Raw genomic sequence first — 21327 nt, forward strand, 5'->3', positions numbered from 1 at the left:
TTGGTTTTAAAAAGCATCAACACAGTATAGGTCATATGGTGATTTTCCAGCCTAACTGACGGAGGAAAACCTCAGGTGCCCCTCTTTGTGCATTATCTCAAACACTAATGGGCACCCTAGTAGAACCACTGACATTCCATAAACTACCTTTCTCACATGAATGAATTTGAAGACGCTGGTGCAGTTAGAACCTACAGTGGTGAGAGGCAATTAATACAACCTCATTTTTACCAGTCAAAGGTAACCACAGACCTAGCATGGGCAGCAGTTACAGCTGGCTAGTACGTTACTACTACCTTTTCTCATTCTGTGTAATAGATCCTTTCTCCAGCTTGCTGGCTATTTCCCCAGCCACTTTACTTGCATCATTAGCAAAGTCCAGGTCCCTGACTTCACTTGGAGGTACGGGTACTATGTTAAAGGCCTCTTTGTCCTCCTTTATCTGTGCACAACCAACCTATAGTAAAATACATTAACACTTTCTATGACTTTATATTGGCTGATTATGTAGAATATTCTGCTCTACTCACACCAGATTGAATAGGAAGAGATAAATGTACCTTGTTAGGAAACATATCAAACTACACTCTCATTAACAAGCACAGTAATAAATGTCAAAGGTTAAGATATAAATTATACCAACTGTAACTGTAAGGAGTAGCTTTGGAGTACAGTAAACTTCACTTATAGTGAACACGGTTATAGCGAACTTCCGGTTATAGGGAACAATTTATTTTGGCCCGAATTTTGCCCTTCTTTATTTAAAATAAAAACTATACGGTTATAGCGAACACAGTTATAAGGAATTATCGTATATAAGGAACTCATTTCCTAGTCCCAATTTAGTTAAAAGTACAGAAAATTACACTTTTATAACGAACTCCAAAATACTGGCTACCCGTAAATAGATCCCGCATTTTCAACATTCGTTTTCATTGGCATGGATTAAAATTGGCCGAATGTACCGTTTATTGTTGTATGTACTTCCATACATGTAGTAAAATGAATTTGTATAGTTTTCTATTTAGGATATTTTTAGCATGAGCTCTTTTCACGAAGATAAAACGGTTATTCCTTTTATTCAAGTATTTCTTTTCTTCAATAGTTTGCCCGAGTAAAATAATTATAATAATTTATAATTGGTTTTCAACATAATCATGCTTACTTGCAAGCATGATCCATTGCAAACTGCAAAGTAAGCTTGATTTAAATGAAAACAGCCATATCTAATTTCATTAGTTAAAGTCACCCTTAAAATATAATACAAGATATTCAATATAAAAGATAGGAAAAATCGAAAATCTTGTTTATTCTCAATCATGGAAAGAAAACGAAAAGAGTTTAGAAACAAAATAATATATTTTATGAGAAATTGAGATAGGGAGTAAAACTTAAACTGAAATAGCAAAGGATTTTCAAATTCCAAAAAAGTACAATCAAATGCTCTCCAAAATGGCGGACGATGGTAAACAATCAGTTCGTTATATGTAAATCTGTTCGCTATAAAATTTCCTGATACCAGGAACTAATTCGCTATATGCTTACAAGGAACTCCGGATATAAGGAACAGATTTTGAATGTCCCTATGAGTTCGTTATAAGCGGAGTATACTGTACTACTATTTAACTGTAATGGTAAAGAATCAGTTATGAATGTATTTAAATTTGCATGCATTCAGTTCAGACAATTAAGTATTCAAGAGAATTATTTATCCAGTTTTCAAGAAAATTAGTTAATTTAGTATTCAAGAGAATTATTTCCCCAGTATTCAAGAGAATAGATTTTTTATTATCAACTTTTACTTAAAAGCCCTACAAGATTACCTTATTTTTCTCAGGCCTATCTTCATCTTTATCAATGGCTAAACATGATGTACTGTGAACCCATGTCCCTGTACATAGATGATGTAGACGTGCATAGGAATTCCTGAAAACAAGCCCGAAAATTATATATTCACACCATACCATTATAATCTATGCTTGCTAAAATTACCTCACCAGAAGATCTTTAGCTGAAGAACATGTATTTGTCATCAATTTATTGAAATATTGATTTTTTTATCACTTTTTTTCGTTTATTTATGTATTTATTTATCATTTTTATTTTTTTTTTTTGGGGGGGGGAGGGGGTTGGGGAAGGTGTGCGGTCATTTTGAATTAAAACAATGTTATCGAGTGGTGGGTGGTGATATTAAAATTAAATAATGTAATCAATCTGTTTCTAAATGTCAAATTACAGGACATCTTATTATTGCATTTATGGAAAAAACTAGAAATGTGTCATCATGCTACTGATGCCCCCGCATGCAGCCAAAATTTCAGATGGTGCATTAATTATTTTTTTCATTTTAAGTTCAAAGCCCTTAAAACTTTTCAATCTTAACACAAACCATTTCCATACAATGTTCAAGGCACTGAAATTATTCAGCCTTAACCTTTTAAAAATAGCATATTGCATATTTGTAGCCAAAATAATGGCTAAAAGAATGAGTGCTGAAACTGAAAGTTCAAAATTTTTCCAACATTCAGGAAAGATAAGTTTGTCTAAAATCATTGAACAACGACCAAATTCCAACTTAAACTGCTTATTCCTAAGATGTATCTATATTATTTTCAAAGTGAAATGGACATAACTCTGCCAAAAAATCATCAAACCATGACCAAATTCCAACTTGACCTGCCCATTCCATTGACATATCCATATGTCAAATTAAAGTTGAATATGTAACACTGTTGGGTAAATAATGAACAGAAACTGTAAATTTCACATTATTTTCAAAGTGAAAGGGGCATTACTCTGCCAAAAATCATTGAACTATGACCAAATTCGAACTTGGCCTGGGCATTCCAAAAACATATCCATATGTCAAATTTGAGTTGAATGTGTTGTACCATTGGGGAGATAATAAACGGAAACTAAAAATTTCATACTACTTTCAAAGTGATAGGGGCATAACTCTGCCAAAAATCATTGAACCATGACCAAATTTGAACTTGACCTGCGCATTCCTTTGACGCATCCATGTGTCACGTTTGAGTTGAATGTGTTGTACCTTGAGGGAGATAATGAACGGAAACTGAAAATTTCATATTATTTTCAAAGTAAAAGGGGCATAACTCTGCCAAAAATCATCAAACCATGACCAAATTCGACCTTGACCTGTATTTTCTCATGACATATCCATATGTCAAGTTTGAGTTGAATGTGTTGTACCGTTGGGGAGATAATGAACGGAAACTGAAAATTTCATATTATTTTCAAAGTAAAAGGGGCATAACTCTGCCAAAAATCATCGAACCATGACCAAATTCAAACTTGACCTGTATTTTCTCATGACATATCCATATGTCAAATTTGGGTTGAATGTGTCCAACCGTTCTTAAGATAATGAACGGAAACTGATGATGATGGAATGACAGAATGACGGAAGGACGGAAGGACGGAATGACGGAACAGGGTAACACTATATGCCCCGGCCATTACATGGCGGGGGCATAAAAACACCAGCAAATAACGTCTAGGAAAAAACATTACCTTGGAACAAGGGTGTCACTTCTAGTCATTGTGGTGGGGTCTAGCTCCCACAACGTGGCTATATCATGCCCATGTGGTACAGATACTAGGCAGTATACATTAGCGATAGGAGAGCCTCGCAACTTCTGTCTGGTTGGATCTATTCTTGGATCATTGTCAATCTAAAACAAAAATATATTACAATTCTCAACAATCACATACAATATTTCCTTTTGTCCTTTTTTTAATAAATTAGAATTTCACTACATGAAAATTCTACTTTTGTTGTGTTTTAAATGAAGTAAGATGTGTTTGATTTTTATATTAAGCAATATAACACAATAACTTTGACATATCTGAATTTCTTGTTACACTACCAACAACTATATTGCAATAAGACATTGAAGTTCTTCTAAAGAAAGAACAGGGGGATAAATTACCTCTGCAGCCAGATATTGTCCTGAAGCAAGGTGTTTGAACCGAAAAAGACTGTTCCAGTGACCAGCCCCTCCTTTACATGGATCATGTTGCACAACCTGTAAATGAAAACCAGAAATGAGCTGCGTCACGACAAAACCAACATAGAGCATTTGCGACCAGCATGGATCCAGACCAGCCTGCGCATCCGCGCAGTCTGATCAGGATCCATGCTTTTTCGCTTACCAACTCTATTACAAGTAGAGAAACTGACAGCGAACAGCATGGATCCTGATCAGACTGCGCGTATGCGCAGGCTGGTCTGGATCCATGCTGGTCGCTTACCAACTATGTTGGTTTTGTCTAACATGGCTCATTTGTCCTTATGAATAAATAGAAGGAAATATCAAAGGATAATTAGGAAATTTATTGATCTAGGTACCAATTTAATGAAAACATATTTCATACTCATGAAAATGACAGATGAATGACTCAGTTTATATAAAGAAATATTCCTCAGTTACATTATTATGGTGTTTTTTTCCTTCTAAGAAATTCACCTTCTATACTAGAGATATTTTTTTTATAAAAAAAGCTTCCAAAAAAACTCAATAAAGTAATTCTGTTGGGTTGTATATCAAATCTAACTTTTATAAAAATATTGTATGTTAATTTCTAATTGTATATATAACTCAGGATGACCATACTTCTGTATTTTTTATGTAATCTCATGGATACAAATGGTTTCTGTTAAAGGTGACTGCCTCTCAACAACGAGATTGCAGGCACAGGGCTCACGCTGTCGGTCGCCATAGTCGCCATTTGCGATTATTTTATAAGATTGGCGATTATTTTTGCATTTTGGCTACAAAATCTGGCGATTTTTTTTTACTTCCAACAGTGTTTATATAAGGTGTAAAAAACGATAATGAATGCAGTAGACCCAATTAACACCAGCGGGGTGCATTTAATTGAGTGTCAACTTTTTACCGGTCACGTGCTGCTAACTATATTGCCCGAGGTGATAAAATACATGCGAGATGTATTATTGTATAAGTACTTTAAAGATATTGTCCAGCATTTATAATAGCCATCAAATATCTGTCAATTAGCCACAAAAATCGTTTTAAAATTGATAAACTATATATTGACTTACCCAAAATTTACCGTGGATTCCAGTAATTGCAAATTTTGTTTTTTTTTGTTTTAAGCTACTTGACTAAATCGCCAGTGGAAAACAATGGTAAAATATTTAAAAAGTATTAAATTCCAAACAACTATTTGCACAACAACCAAAATTGTGAATATTTCTTCAGAAAACAGGAAAAATCCGATTGTCACATATTTTCGCGACACCGATAATTTTGATATTTCTTTAAAGGTGAAATAAGCTATGTTCTGTTTAAAAATCTTTACTACTATGGCAGAAAATTTGTATTACATTGGTGATGATGATATTTTTCAGTAAATTATTCAGAAAAAAGGTTGCATTCTGTGAATGAGTTTGCAAACTTGTGTTATTCTATAGGCTAATATGACCTAGATCTACTCCAGTTCTGTGTGAAATGTGGAAATTGACAGTGGTTATAGCTGACAAAATTTGATTAGAACAAACAAAAAAAGTTGTCTGATAACAGCATTATGTAAAGTTATAATGAATCTTTAATATTATTGTTATACAGTAATTATACTAATTATAACTTTTTTACTCTGTTCTATAATAACAATTAAAGTTGTGGTTCTATTTAAAAAAAGGTAGTTATCAATATACACAAATGTATCAGTTTATTTGAGAATCCTTATAAAAATGTAATGTTTATTTAATCAACTGCTTATGTTGTTAATCGCTAATTCGTGAATAGTCTGCTGAACTTTTGGCTATTATTTTTTTAAGTTATAATTATTGACTATTATTTTATTTGAGCCAGTGTGAGCCCTGCAGGCATAAATCAAGGCACTAATATAATTTGGTCACTTCCTCATTAGAGTATATTGATATGACCAATGTTAGATTTCATTAAGTTACAAATCTAGCCAGATAAATTTGATCTAAAGTTCTTACACCAATGTCCCAATTTCAAACTCAAATAATTGAATTTCAGCAAATTAAGTTAGTAAGGCAAATTGTCTACACAAATTCTTTTAATCTTTTAAAAAATTACCTCAATTTCCCACAATGCCTTTGAGCTAGTAGCAGACGTAGCTGACAATCTCTGCGTGGTCCTGAGAAAAACATGCTGCTGTTTTTTATATTCGTCTGCTGTGAGAAACTTCTGCTCTTCAGCATGGAACAGTCGTACAACATCTCCCTGAGGGGGAAAAAATCACATCAACATAGATATTGTTTCTTATTTATACTGACAAATGGAGAAACTTGGTTGGGGGGGGGGAAGGGTCTGGAACGCAAACTTTATCAAATAAAGATTGAAATTGATTTAAATGAAATATCACCAGTAAAGATATCAAATTAAATTAGCATCACAAAATTCCAAGACTGATTCTACTAGTGTTTATTATACTGTTAAAAGGAAAATTTAAAAAAAAATGAATTATTCATTTAAGTTAAATTATGTAAAATCACAGTAAAGTTTTAAAACTTGTCATAGCATAGTCTCAATAAACAAATTAGTGGCTATACAAGATGGCCAATACTTTCCCAGGCTTTTCGTTGTATACCTAAAACATGTGTTTGTACATGCACTGTTTCATAAGTTGCACATAAAGTATGCAAAAAAGGTGGGGCGAAAATAAACAACAAGATCTATGGTATTTCCATAAAATCCCTTTTTTTACAAAATACCTTTCAGGCTTCACTGGTATAGTAATCATCTAATTAAAATGTTTTACATAGGGTGTGAACAAAACAAACAGGAAAAAGGCCACTGCATACAGGTAAACATGATTCTTTTATCTACCCACTATTATGACATTCAAAATTCTTACTGAATCTTACAAATTGAATATGCTATTAACCCTTAGCATGCTATATATCTGAAATATACTTGTCCAGAATGAATCCAGCTTTCATTCTGGACAAAACCATTTATCATTTTTAGGGAAAATTCAAAAATATTGGTGAAATATGCAGACTATAATGAGAGTTATCTTGAAATATGCAGACTATAATGAGAGTTATCTTGAAATATGCAGACTATAATGAGAGTTATCTTGAAATATGCAGACTATAATGAGAGTTATCTTGAAATATGCAGACTATAATGAGAGTTATCTTGAAATATGCAGACTATAATGAGAGTTATCTTGAAATATGCAGACTATAATGAGAGTTATCTTGAAATATGCAGACTATAATGAGAGTTATCTTGAAATATGCAGACTATAATGAGAGTTATCTTGAAATATGCAGACTATAATGAGAGTTATCTTGGTCTGCACTGATGTCATGGTAACAATCAATTGCAGGCTAAAGCTTAAATACAATGTTTATTGTAAGTGAAAAATAAGTACCATTTTGATCCCTTGACAGTGAAAAATAAGTACCATTTTGATCCCTTGACAGTGAAAAATAAGTACCATTTTGATCCCTGGACAGTGAAAAATAAGTACCATTTTGATCCCTGGACAGTGAAAAATAAGTACCATTTTGATCCCTTGACAGTGAAAAATAAGTACCATTTTGATCCCTTGACAGTGAAAAATAAGTACCATTTTGATCCCTTGACAGTGAAAAATAAGTACCATTTTGATCCCTTGACAGTGAAAAATAAGTACCATTTTGATCCCTTGACAGTGAAAAATAAGTACCATTTTGATCCCTTGACAGTGAAAAATAAGTACCATTTTGATCCCTTGACAGTGAAAAACAAGTAACATTTTGATACCTAGACAGTTTACAGAGGCCATTTCAACACTAAGAAATTTACTGCTTCTTCACAACATCAATAAGCTTTTAAATGTATTGCTGTTGTTGCATTGAAACTTTCAAATGTTTGCCTGCAGATATTTCCACTACATTGATGATTAATGATACTACTTATAAAACTATCACTTACTACTTACTACATGCCAATAATACAGACTTGTAAATATAACTTGCGAATCAATAAGTAACCACTGACTACTTTATATCTGGTTCATTTAATCCTAAAATTGTCACAAGACAGTATTGTCGCGACTGTTTCATTGTTCTGAGATTTTATCAGATATTTACAGTCTTCAAGGGACCTACAATAACATTAGTTCTGTGATTTAAATTCATTCATTTTGTCTGGCTTTCTCTTAGCTAAAACAATCCTTTAACAAGCATCAACAAGCCTGCATATATATTATTGTCTATCTTCCATTGTTTGCAACTGTTTCATATCAATTGAACATCATGATAAAAATCTTTAGTAGTAATTTTTTTTTCTATATCTTTTAACAGCTGAATAAAATCCATAATAAGTACATGTACTAGTATTTTCCCCTAAAAATAATATACTTTCCCCTGAAATGCCCTGTGCACTGTTATCAGCTGGTTGATATATTTAATTGACTGAAAGACAGAAAACTGTCCATATAGATAGTTTCTGCTATGCACCATGCATGTTAAATTGAATTGAAATTGAAAATTTTATCAAATGTGTGAATTCTTAGTTGTTGGAATTTGATTTCAAGTTTCCCCTTTGCTGATTTATTGTGCTATATTTTCCCCTTTCAAGAGCCACAAGTTTTTTTGAAAATTGAAAAAAAAAATCTCTGGTTAGTCAGCTGTCAGCATAGAGCCTGGTCAGATTATGTATAATTGTTTATAATTGTGCCGCTTGAATATAGAACTTACTCCTTTAAGAACATCTTCCATGTTGTCTTTGAAGTCCATAAAGAGCACCATCTTCCAGCTGGTGTTACAACTGACAGAGTTGACCTCTTTGCACTCTGGGTTGTCAGGGAGGTCATAGTTACTAGCATGCAGGGGCTGCTCTGCATTCACCGGGTTTAATATCACCTTGTCACCAACAACAACCTGTAAACAATATCATAGTGTGTCTGACAATGAGTCAACTGTATTTTATCTCAAGTATGAAACAGTTTTCATAAAAAATAATCACAAATGTTTATTTTTACTTATTATATTTATAAAGTAAAACTAATGTATTAAAACCAGTATCCTGACAAAATGCAGATAAAAAATCCTGCTTGAGGTGGTCAACTATCACAGGTTGTTTGAAATATAAACTTTTAAAATAATTTGCTAAGATATTCTGACAGCTTTACAGTAAAAACCAAGAGCTGTCAGTAGGCCAGAGTGCTTGACTCTTCTCAGAGCTTGATAGTAAAACAAAAAGCCAGGATAAAGAATAAATTAAGTTCAAAATGGACGATAATTCTATTAGAAATCCATGCTAGAGTGATGGGCCTTGGATAGTGACCTCCTATTATTCTCTCAAATATGTGTTTAAAATTTCAAACTTTTCCCTTTGTAAGCTTAATAGATACCTTAACTTGCATGCAAAAACTTAACAAAAGTGTGACAATGACGCTGGCACCAACACCAATGCTGATGCCTGCAGGGTGAGTACAATAGCTCTCCATATTCTTTGGATGGTCAAGCTAAAAATCACTAAGAAGTTATTTTGAGAAGGTTTCCAGGAAAAAAGGTTGACATTATTTTTCATTCATATTTACTATATTATCTTGAGATATGAAGCAAATAAACACTTCCTGGTCTAGATTTTCTAAAATTCAGTTCATAGTATCAATCTTATCAAGATTGTTAATCTGTTGATTGTGTGAAACCACAATTTGTGATTTGAGATGTTCAAAGGAAAGAAAAAATGCTGCATGACCACATTACTGCACCAATTGAAATATGATTTCCTATATTTTATATACCATTTTTTTAATTAGTTATGACAATTTTTGACAGGTCATATGGCCAGGATAAAACAAAATTTTGTTATAAAACCTTACATATGTTTATACTATACAATGTAATAAGGACTGTTTGTAATGTCACTTTAAATCGTATAATTGTGAAGTTTATATAAACTACATATTGTAATCTATGTGCATGTATATACACTGCTTCTGTCACCTTACCAGATAATTTCATTTCTTTCTCGAATAAAGGAAGTTTGCTGTATCATAAATTCATTATAAAGATTCTTGGCAGTTATATGGCCTTATATAAATGATTATTTGCAATCAAACCTGTCAAAAATCTTTATGACTAATATTATAATACTGCATGTTTGTTTGTTTTTTCATTTGATAATCATGGTGTTTATATAATCTATTCTATCACTCCACGTGATTTTGTCACTATAGACAAAGAAGGAAAAAAAACTATGTTAAACTGCCAATAAACACAGGTTAGGGACTACTTGTATATGCAGCTTTAATGTTTTCACCCTCGATTATATAGTTTACAAAGCCTTTTAAAGCAACAATAAAAATTTTCATACAATACCGAAATAATATCTCACATACACTAACGCCACATATTTGATCCATATCAGTTAATAAATATTTTGACACAACGGCGCCAATCCGTAAGCAGCCTAATGACGTCATCGTAAGTAAACAACTCATTCATAAACAAGCTGACGTTATTTCATACATACAAGAATGATAAATGGGACACTGATGTAAACATAATACAACGTAAGTTTTTATTGTTGAAAACCTGATAAAATAACGTTTTTTCTTATTATTTATTTTGTTGTTTAATAATTTCTATATCTTTGCAACAGTACGGTGCGAAAATCGAACAGCGTTATACGAAAATTGGTACCAGAAGTTATTTCCGCTTGAAAAAATAACATTAGTGATCTCCCTTATTTTATCGTGAAAGAATCGAAATAACATCGGCCTGAGAGGTGTATATCGGCTATTTAACACCTGTTTTGTCGTTTTGATGCGAAAAAATTAACCACTCAGGCCTACGGCCTTCGTGGTCAATTCCTAGGCATCAAAACTCCAAACCGGTGTTAAATAGCCGATATACACCTCTCAGGCCGATATTATTTCTTAATTCACATGGCTTCAGTTGATTTATAAATCAATTTAATTTTTTCTCTAATAAGGAAAGTTTCCAGTTATAAAGATTCTTAACAGGTTGCATGGCTGTATATAAATGTTAACTAGCAACTGAAATGCAAGCAACCACTTATATAAAACCATATAACAGGTAAAAAATCTTCATAATATAACTAATAACAAGAAATGTCGAACAACACATATGCCCCCCTTTCTAGCCCTGGACTCAGATTATTGGTAATTTTGTTATAGAAACTTGCCATAAATGGAAACATGGAAGTGTTCGGAAAAAAGAAACATAATGAAGACTTTGTGATAAATAGTTTTCAAGATAATGAGACATTTAAGGCCCCTGTGACCTTGACCTTTGAACTAGTGACCCATACTCAATAGGGATCATCTACTAGTTATGACCAATCAATATGTGAAATATGTAGACCTTGTGATGAATACTTTTCAAGATAATTAGCAGAAATCATTCTCACATTTAAGGCCCTTGTGACCTTGACCTTTGCCTAGTGACCCCAAAATCAATAGGGGTCATCTACTAGTTATGAACAATCACTATGTGAAATATGATGACTTTGTGATGAATACTTTTCGAGCTTATCAGCGGAAACCATTTTGACATTTAAGGCCCCTGTGTCAGACCTTGACTTTTGACCTAGTGACCCAAAAATCATTTAGGTCATCTACTAGTTATGACCAATCACTACGTGAATTATGAAGACTTTGTGATAAGAAGTTTTCAAGATAATCAGCGGAAACCATGTGGTCTACTGAAGGACTGTGAGACCGATAGACAGACCAACTGAAAGACAGACAGACAGACCGACATTAGCAAATCAATAAATCCCCTCTTCTTTGAAGGAGGCATAATGATAATAGGCTGTTAAAACTCTTCATTTAATAAGAAACTACATTACAATGGCTCCTAAAACTGTCTACACTATAATAACTTACTTTATCTCCTGGCTGTCTTAGCTTGTAGAATGGTACAATGTAGAACCAGGACCCCTCATTGCCGGAACCATCTAGAGATACCCGCATAGCATTTCTCTCCAGTTGAGCTGGTAATCTCTTGTTTACTGTCAGATATTTGTTACTCTTCAGATGAAGAAGCTGGCAAAAAATAAAATCATAACAATATTAAAGGCCCATTAAAACATATTATTCTTTACTATTATTTTTATAAACTATCAAAAGCCTGTTATTTTGGGTGTTTCCAAAAACATATTATGTAGAGGTGTAACGATTCATTGATGCATCGCAATCTGCCCTGTCCTCCATATATGTATCATTATGAAATTACGAATTCCAATTTATTGCAATGCAATACATATTTCACCTCCAGATATAATACACTAACAATATCTTCCAGGAATATAATGACAAACGTATTTTTTGAAAGACTGGAGAAAAAATAATAGCATGGATGAAAAAAATGAACAAGCGCGACTATTATCATATCATCGTTGTCATCTCGTTTCCCCATGTCCGCAATCATTTAACGGTAACTAACCAAGTTTTATCAATTCTATATAAATGGGCTGGTGTTGTTTGAACTTGTTTATAATAAAAAAAAATAATAAGAGATCTATGCGTTTTCAACAAACATGAATTTGTAATTTTATTTAGTCGCACTTGATGTCGGATTAAAATAGTGATGATGACAACATTCCCATGTGATATTCGTCACGTATTTATACTTTCATTTCCGTTGACATCATTTTCCCGTAAAAAAACAAAACAAAAAAACAGAAAACTGTGATGACTGTAGACTACAAAATATTTAGGAGAAACTATAGTTAATCCTCCCTGATCATACAATTCAGAGTTTTGGGAACATTGTAGTTTGTTGGGAACCAACAGACAGTGTTGTATAATGTTGAAGACCGGACGTCGAGTGTTTGCAAAATTTGCAAACTCAAAATAAAATACTCTGGGGTTGAGCACAAATCTTTCGAGAAAAATGAGAGAGTAACTGATTAACTGTTATTTTCACAGTTGTTGACCTAACTGTAAATCACTTGTTACTATTTTTTCACAAGAAATTTTTTTAGTGGTGTATTGTAAGACTGAAATTTTTAAACTGTCATATTTACAGTAGAGGTCTTTAGTGTTAGACTAGTGTATATCAATTTGCTGTTATGGTATAATTAACAATACCTTTATTCCTTAAGTAATCAGAAAAGTAAATTGTTGAAAGATCAAAATCAGAAACCAAGTTAAAGAGTTTATTTTTTGTTATTGTAATAATTCTATATTATATTCGTAATTATGCTGTAAACAAATGGCCAAATTTTATGTACTAAGTCTGAAAGTTAGTATTGTGATACGTATCGCATCGCAACATAAGAATCGCAATATGCATCGCATTTTTTTAAAGTATGCAATACATATCGTGAATCGCATCGTTTAGAAAAACAAGTATCGTGATATGTATCGTTACAGAAAAAAATGGCAATGCACAGCCCTAATATTATGGAGATATATAATCATCAAGTCTTTGCTTTTTTTTCCATTTTTTTAGCAATTAGCACCATAGCGATTTTGTGTTTTGTATGCATACATATTTGCCCTCTCTAGCTTCTACAGGAAGAAGAATTCATTAACTTCTAAGGCTTAATAAGTACCTTTAACATTTAAACAATGTCAATATTTTCAGAAAATACCACACTCCAATCTTCAATTATTTATTTATTAGTAAAATCTTTCTCTATGCAGTAATATTGATGGAATTATACAATTATTCTATATTTTCAAAAGGCATCCTGTCATAATTTAAAGTTGCTCTAATAAACATACATAATTAACATCTAGTAAAGTTATCCCTTACCATGCCAGATATCTAAAATGGACTTTCAATCTAGACAAAAACATTCATCATTTTAAATATGTACCAATAGAATAGTAAACAGTGCAGACCATGATCAAACTGGAAATACCTAGAGCTGTCATTGATTCATTGTTAGAGCTGTTATTGACGATACATCAATATCAGATTACCAGTATATCACCGATACACCGATATAGCGATATTTAGTACTCAAATTTCTTGTATTACTTGTTTAAATGAATTTAGTATAATGTATGTTCTGTTCATACAAATATGTTGTGTCCTGTTTATAAATTTCCTTTGAATGATTTTTACCTAAAGCTGCGGTCTCACTTACTCCCGGCAGAGCCCAGGACCTTCCCGGTAAGTTACCGGGATGATGCGGGACGATCCGGGGTGAAATTATTGTTGCAGTCTCACTTACCCCGGCAGCACTACGGTAGTTCCCAACTAACCACCTAGGATGCGCTTCGGATCATCCAGGCAGAGCCCAGGTGAAGCTACGGTTCATGCCGGTGCTTCCCCGGTTGTTCCTGGATGACGCCGGAAGAGCCCCGGTTGACCCAGGCAGAGCCCCTGTTGATCCAGGCAGAGCCAAGGACGATCCAGGCAGAGCCCCGGTAGAACCCCAGTGGATTGAAAATGCCCGAAAATGATAACATTGATACATAATTATTATTCCGGAATAGTAATTCATGATGATTTTCTGAAAAATCCTTATGCCATACTGGATAGAAGGGAAATGGGAAAGGTTTTAATTAGGGATGTCATTCGGAGTCCGGATATCCGAACGTTCGGATAACGATTCAGTGTCCGGAGCCGATTTTCTGATCCGTATGTTCGTATAAAATATTTTAAAATATTGAGAAAATGTGATAAATACATGCATTGAGATAATCTAAGACATGGTGTTGACACCATATTGTATATTGTACCTTACTTTGACAATACACATCATAATCTCTGCAGACCACAAAAAATCAATAATTACTATAATAATTACAAGTCAATTATGACACATGTTGTTAATCAAATTTAAGTTTTGTAAGATTCAAGATGGATATTCTAAGTCCCGTGCGACTGTCATCGGCAACGATGTTACATTTTTTATGTCCAAATTTAAATATTTAATTAGGTTATTATTTTTATATATATTTCGGCTTACCGACCCGTCGACTCCTTATTTGAGACAATGAAAAATCTGCAGAAATAAAATAAGCAAATAAAGAAATGCACTTACGAATTATATGTTAATTATCACAGCTTTTATTGAAATTGATACGAAAATTATCCGACAAAATAACTTTCTCCTTTAGTATTAATCAAACATGTGCATTTTTTTTTAAACATTTTTTTTCACATTTCTTTTTTCACTTATGAACACTTAAAATGTGTGTAATTCATGTAAGTTTCGGCACTTTCTTTAAAGATTCGAATCAAACAGCCAGGGCTACATGATGGTAAACATCAAAGATTGGCAGATTCTTTTGAAAAGCCGGCTAAAGGTCATCGTGTGTAAATTGTATGCTTGTTATTGAAAAATGGAAACATTATATTTAATTTTTACGGGTATTATTTTGTTTTCACAAATGTGAGCGAATTTTATTGCGTATTATAGCGCTAATTGAGGAATTCAGACAATCGGCGGCGAATTTCGTTTTCATTTCATTTGAAATCGTAAGTACCATGCACACGCACTAAATTTATTGATAACAGCTAGTCGTATTCTATATAGAAGAAATAAAATTTATATCGGAAAATTTTTGATATGTATCATTCAATTAAAAAGGAAGAAAAAACGATCGAAATACTACACTTTGAAAAAGGTCGCGAAAAAATGGTTACGCCATATCAGACATCTAAGAATATAACAACGATCCGAACATCCTGATGCATCCGCATGTTTGATTCGGATATCCGGATGGCCGTTTCGGCTCCAGATGACATCCCTAGTTTTAATACAAACAAGTGCAATCATCGCAAATGGTCGTTATTCTTTTGAAATGATCCGGTCTTTGCCGGGGCTCTACCGGGATCAACCGTACCTCTACCTGTATCCTCCGGGGCTCTGCCTGTAGTTACCAGGGCTCTGCTGGCATATACAGGGGCTCTACCGTAGCTCTAGCGTAGCTTTCCAGCTAAATCATACCCCGGATCATCCACGGTTTGTGCCGGCAGAGCTACGGTGCTTCCCAGTATAACTCCGGTCGTTCCCGGCAGAGCTAAGGATGAAGCCGGCAAAGCTATACCTTCCCGGATCATCCCGGACCACCCCAGTGATATTAAATATTTTATTCCATCCGGGGTCGAATGCCGGATGTTCCCGGATCATCCCGGACGTTGCCGGCAGAGTTACAGATGTACTCCGGTTGTTTCCGGTCGTACCCGGATCACCCCGGATGTCTACCGGGGCTTGACGGGATGTAAGTGAGACTGTAGCTTAACCATTTTTTGTCATCACTGGCATGAAATATGTCCATTATGTAACAACAGCTTAGTGTTACACAATTGCCCACCTGCTTTTGTGTATGTTTTAGGTAAATTTTCATAATTCATAGACATTAAAATAATCAATCAAAATTATCGATTTTTAAAAATGTATATTGATTATTGATCGACAGAAAAATATCAAGGATGCACTGCTATCGGTTTAATCAATGACCGTTCTAGAAATACCGGTTGAGCTTGGTCTGCACTGGTTTCATGGGCAGCATCAGTTGCCGCTAGCCGGCTAAGGGTTTCAAGTCAGAACCCTTTGATGATAACAAAATAAAACTCTAATAATAAAACTTTAATATTTTGTGATCCCTGATGTTTGTTCAGTTCTCTCATTATGGAAGATATTGCTTTATACAGTTATCTTTGTAGAATCTCACTATGTCAGACATGCTAACTTTGATTTTTTTTTAAGTAAAGATGTTTTTATGTAAAAATGTTATAAAATTTGAAAATAAGCTAAGTTGACAAGAATTACTGCTACCTATGTTTATGGCATACATCTGTCTCTTTTATCTTAATCAAAACACAGATATTGATAACTACATAAATACAGAAATTTTATATTGATAACTACATAAATACAAAAAATTTATTCCCACAAACATATAATGGATGTTGTCAGAAACCTCTATGCTCAGAAATCAATCCAAAGAAGATTATTTAAAAATGTCTTAGCTTATTGTTCATGTTGCAATAAGAAAAAATCAATTTCAAAGTTTTCCCTGGAGTTCTACTAAAATACAGCTAAGAGACAATTTAATTATCTCACTCCATTTGTGATACTGAATTGCCTAGATCTGACTTTAATAGTGAGGATTCAAAATTGTTAAATGTTAACATTCAGCAGCCACAGTGCTTAGTATTTCTCTCTGTATTTGGGAAACACTTTGAGTGTACCTGTAGGAGGGAGAATTTCCGTGTTATTTTTCTGTTGTATTTTCATGTCACTTTCCTTTGTAAGGAGAATTTCAGGCAATTTTTGCTGCACATACATACAATAGTAACAATACTCAAACATGCTCTTAATTAATATAATTAAATTTTGCAAAAGCAAATTTTAAAAGGATAATGTTAAGGGTAACCTGCTTTTGGCACAGGTAGAAAAAAAAATTTCTAAAAAAAATAGGGAAAATATATATTAACTATTTTAGAAGGGAATGGTGAGTATTTTCGGCACTAAACTTCATGAATTGAGGGTTCTGGCAGCCTACTAAATAGTGTCTGCCTTAATCCTTAGATTATTACAGATGAGCAGATTTTCATGAAAAAATATACTACTATCGTAGCCTAAGCATTTGAAAGAACTGAAATGGCAGTGAATAATATTCTCTATAACAAAATTGCATGTTTGGAACTTTGTCTGATGTTTTAATACTTATAGCTGTTCATTATAGCAAGATTTATTATCATTCCAAGAAAATGTGCTTAATTCAAAGAGCAAAAACTATCCCACATATGTAAGTGGGGCAAACCAAAGATTTTGTGTTACTATAAAATAAGCTTGTTGGTAAATGTTGTGAGTTATGATTACACTTCGATCGTTATAGATATTTCTAAAAATCTAGTAGTCTACTTTTTCACATATTTCTGCAGACATTTTATGAATCTTTCAACACAAGCAGGTGTCATAGGGTGAGGGGAAAATGTGCAGTCTGATTGGGCATGAACCCGGGACCCTTAGAATACCATTCCGTGGCTCTATCGACTGAGTTCTTCCGCCACTTACATATCTTCTCCACTAAATAGTGAACAGTTCTGAACCGTGACACAGGTATGAAAAAATAGATAATCTTTTATTAAAAAGACCCAAAGATCCTGGGTAATTTATACAATGAATTCAATACAATTTTTATTGGTTTTGGGTGTGCTTTTTTTCCACATAGACACATAACATTGTACACATAATTATGGTGATCATTTAGATTTTATTGTAGTCAGTGTAGAACTGAAGAGTTTGCCCAGTATCACAGTATTTCTGACTAAATAATTATGTTATGACAGTCACAACTAGCTGGTTCTCAGCAATTTCCTTATAATATAGTATATGAATTTAATTTAGGGACTATTCCATTATTATCAACAATCACTGTAAAGCTATGGATGTCTCTATTAAATGCACAAACGTGCATGAATGTAAAAATACATTGTATTAATTTTTAGTAAGTACAAAATTAATGTACTTTGAAAACTGGCTTGGTAACTCGGAAAGCCAAGACCAACACAATTTTTATAAAATTGTGCAAGCTTAACCAACCACTATTCTGTTGGCTGCATATACAAAGTTATGAACTTTTAGAATATTGAAATTATATACGCTACAGTACAAAATGTATCACTGTACTTATTCAAATTTAAAGAAACACAGAAATTTTAAGCTAGGTCAAAGATAGCAGAATTAATACCTGTATAACACAGCCATATTGGACATCTTTACCAAGTTCTTTCTGATTCTCTTTTTCATTCTGTTTCTTTTCTTGTTCTGCTGCATGCTGAAAATATAAAATATACCTTCTAAATGTTGTTTAGTATTTTCACACTAATTTCTTCATGTGATTCAATTGTTTCATGAAAATGGATAGACGCTAACCAAAGGCAATGGAGAGTGGGGTAGGTAACTGTAGAGCAAGACTCCTAATCTGGCGGTATAGTCATTAAAATAACACCAGAGTTGAGATTCTTTTTTTTCTTTAAATCTTTCAAAAGTTAACCTGCAGAAACCAATTGTCTATGGATGGACACACCGTCATGCGACTGAAATGGGATAAAGGGCCATTTTATTTGTTATTTTCTTTTATTTTATAGATGGCCATTGCCTCCTTCTTGTATTGTAGTTCTATTTTATTCTCTTTGTGCAGACGGACAATGCCATACCATATTACGTTCTGAAGTTTCTTCAGGTGTATAAAAAGGGCCATAACTCTGTCCATGTAAGAGTTATGGGCCTTGAATAGTGACATCCGATTATGCTCTCAAATAATTATGTGTGTGAAGCTTCCACTCATTCTCTATAACCAAGTTGCAAAACCAACACAAAAACTGAACTAAACTGTGACACTGACACCCAGGGGTGAACCCCATTCTTTAGCTAAAATGTCAGCAGTACTTGTATTGTGAGTATTTCTTGCATAAACATAATATTAACATTCTCTACTTTTTTTATTTGTTACTCATCTGGTAACATATTATAATTAATCTTAGTATTAAAGCTGAGATTATTTTTTTAATATTGTTCACTGGATATAACTTATTTGCTATATTTCTTTTTGATTCTGGGGAAAGACAGAAAATAACACCTTTGTATTATACTGGTAGTTTTTTTTTTATAATTATCTCATCAGGTGTTATCAGAAAAAATAATGACTAAAACTGTCCTTTTTTTGCTAATCATTTCACAAAACATAAGTATAATTTGAATTGTGACAAGCAATTTAAGTGCTAGAAGATAATTTTAATCCCTTGTCATTTAAATAATATATGTTTAAGCAAATCAAATGACCTTTTGAATATTATGTTTGCTCAACATCTCAAATCATATCATTAATTAACAATGCATACACACTTTCAAAAATTGAAGAATAATTGGCTAATTTCTTGATTAGGTTCAAACTACAAAATTTTAAGGTTTTTTTTCTTGCAATGATTGTTTTGTTTTACAGTTTAAATCATAGGGTGCTGAAACAGGAAAGATGATTTTGGCATAACTGGGGTGTTAGAAACAAAGGAACACAAAGGCTCAAAACCACTTCTTCTGCTGATCAAGCTAAGTCTCAGTCTCATCATGCAAAGACTCCAATAATTCAAACCCATTTAGTCGCCTCTTACCGTGGCTGCAATTATTATGCCTCAAATATTAAAGGCAGCCTCTCAGCCACAAAGGACAATTCTTGCATTCAATCGAAAGTGATACAGAATCATAAATACACATATGGTTAGAACTCCTAATTTATAATCCCTAATTACTGAATAAACTCCCATTGAGGACACTCAGCGTTTTATTAATTTTGAGACTATATGTATTTATTACAATTTAGAAAACAATTATTTTAGCTTCATAATGACTGAAGAAACATGATATAGCTTATTTGACTAATGGCGAAGGATTATTACGTGTCTTTAGTCTATCCCAACAGGGACAATTGATTCCCTCATATGAAGAAGCTATTCAACTAGCTAAATCAAACAGATTTGCCCGGACCTCTGGAGAACGACTTACGTTCTGTAAGCTAGCTGGATAGCTTCAGCATTTGATCACATGAAATTAAGAATCCAAAGTCCCAATGGGATTCAAACTACAGAGGATGGGGCAAGTGGTTTGGAGTCAATGCAGTTAACCACTCAGCTCCAGACATCCCATGCAGCCAGATCTAAATTTCAAGCATATAAAGTTTTTTTATACAAAGTCAGTATTATCATCACTTAGCAAACTTTAATATCTCAATTCCATCTTCTGAAATTGCAAATTTATGGCAAAGTGGCTTTTGCCTAGGCATTGAATTATTGGAAATATTTCAACAAGAAAATAAATTTATCAGTTAGGTTAAATGTTTAGTAAGAAATATATATATATTTTTAACACAGCTGGTAACATTATATCATATCATACAGGTAAGATAATTTCCAGGTAAGATAAACTGGCAGCGGTTTTCTTTCAGATTTGAATCTTATATTTTAGTTAAATTTCTCATTGCATAACTGTAATATTTGCTATTTATATGTAAAAAAACCTGAAAACTAACTGAAACAATAATATATCTTAATAATTTAGCATTTGATTAGACTTATTTACACTTCCCATACTTTGTTTCAATGAACCTGTCCCACACATACTTATTACATCTCAAATGGACTTGTCTGAATTACTCAGAAATATCTAAAATGACCTCAATGTCCCACACTTACTTAAATATCTGAAATGGACTTGTCCCACACTTGCAATTGTCAAAGGTTGTAACTTATAGCTATGAATATACATCACACTGTATTCATCCGTTACAAACAATACAAAGATTTCAGATATTTATTTAGTATAATTATCATCATCATGAGAATTTTTTTTGATCATAGTTCTGAAATAGTACAAC

General features: G+C 33.2%; 1 protein-coding gene across 1 annotated transcript in view; it reads right to left on the reverse strand.

The window, feature by feature from the left end:
* Positions 1 to 21071, reverse strand: part of LOC132728606 (inositol 1,4,5-trisphosphate receptor type 1-like) — a 132750-nt gene extending 111679 nt beyond the window's left edge. The window contains exons 1-9 of the mRNA XM_060714279.1: positions 21033 to 21071; positions 18649 to 18735; positions 11872 to 12030; positions 8711 to 8893; positions 6093 to 6239; positions 3954 to 4049; positions 3535 to 3695; positions 1824 to 1926; positions 297 to 457 (exon numbers count right to left, since the gene is read on the reverse strand). Of these exons, the coding sequence (XP_060570262.1) occupies positions 297 to 457; positions 1824 to 1926; positions 3535 to 3695; positions 3954 to 4049; positions 6093 to 6239; positions 8711 to 8893; positions 11872 to 12030; positions 18649 to 18735; positions 21033 to 21071 (1136 nt within the window). The remainder of the gene's footprint in view (positions 1 to 296; positions 458 to 1823; positions 1927 to 3534; positions 3696 to 3953; positions 4050 to 6092; positions 6240 to 8710; positions 8894 to 11871; positions 12031 to 18648; positions 18736 to 21032) is intronic.
* Between the last annotated feature and the right edge of the window lie 256 nt (positions 21072 to 21327).

Source organism: Ruditapes philippinarum, unplaced genomic scaffold (assembly GCF_026571515.1).
Source record: "Ruditapes philippinarum isolate M1 unplaced genomic scaffold, ASM2657151v2 ctg1435_1_1_1_1, whole genome shotgun sequence".
Classification (NCBI taxonomy): Eukaryota; Metazoa; Mollusca; class Bivalvia; order Venerida; family Veneridae; genus Ruditapes; species Ruditapes philippinarum.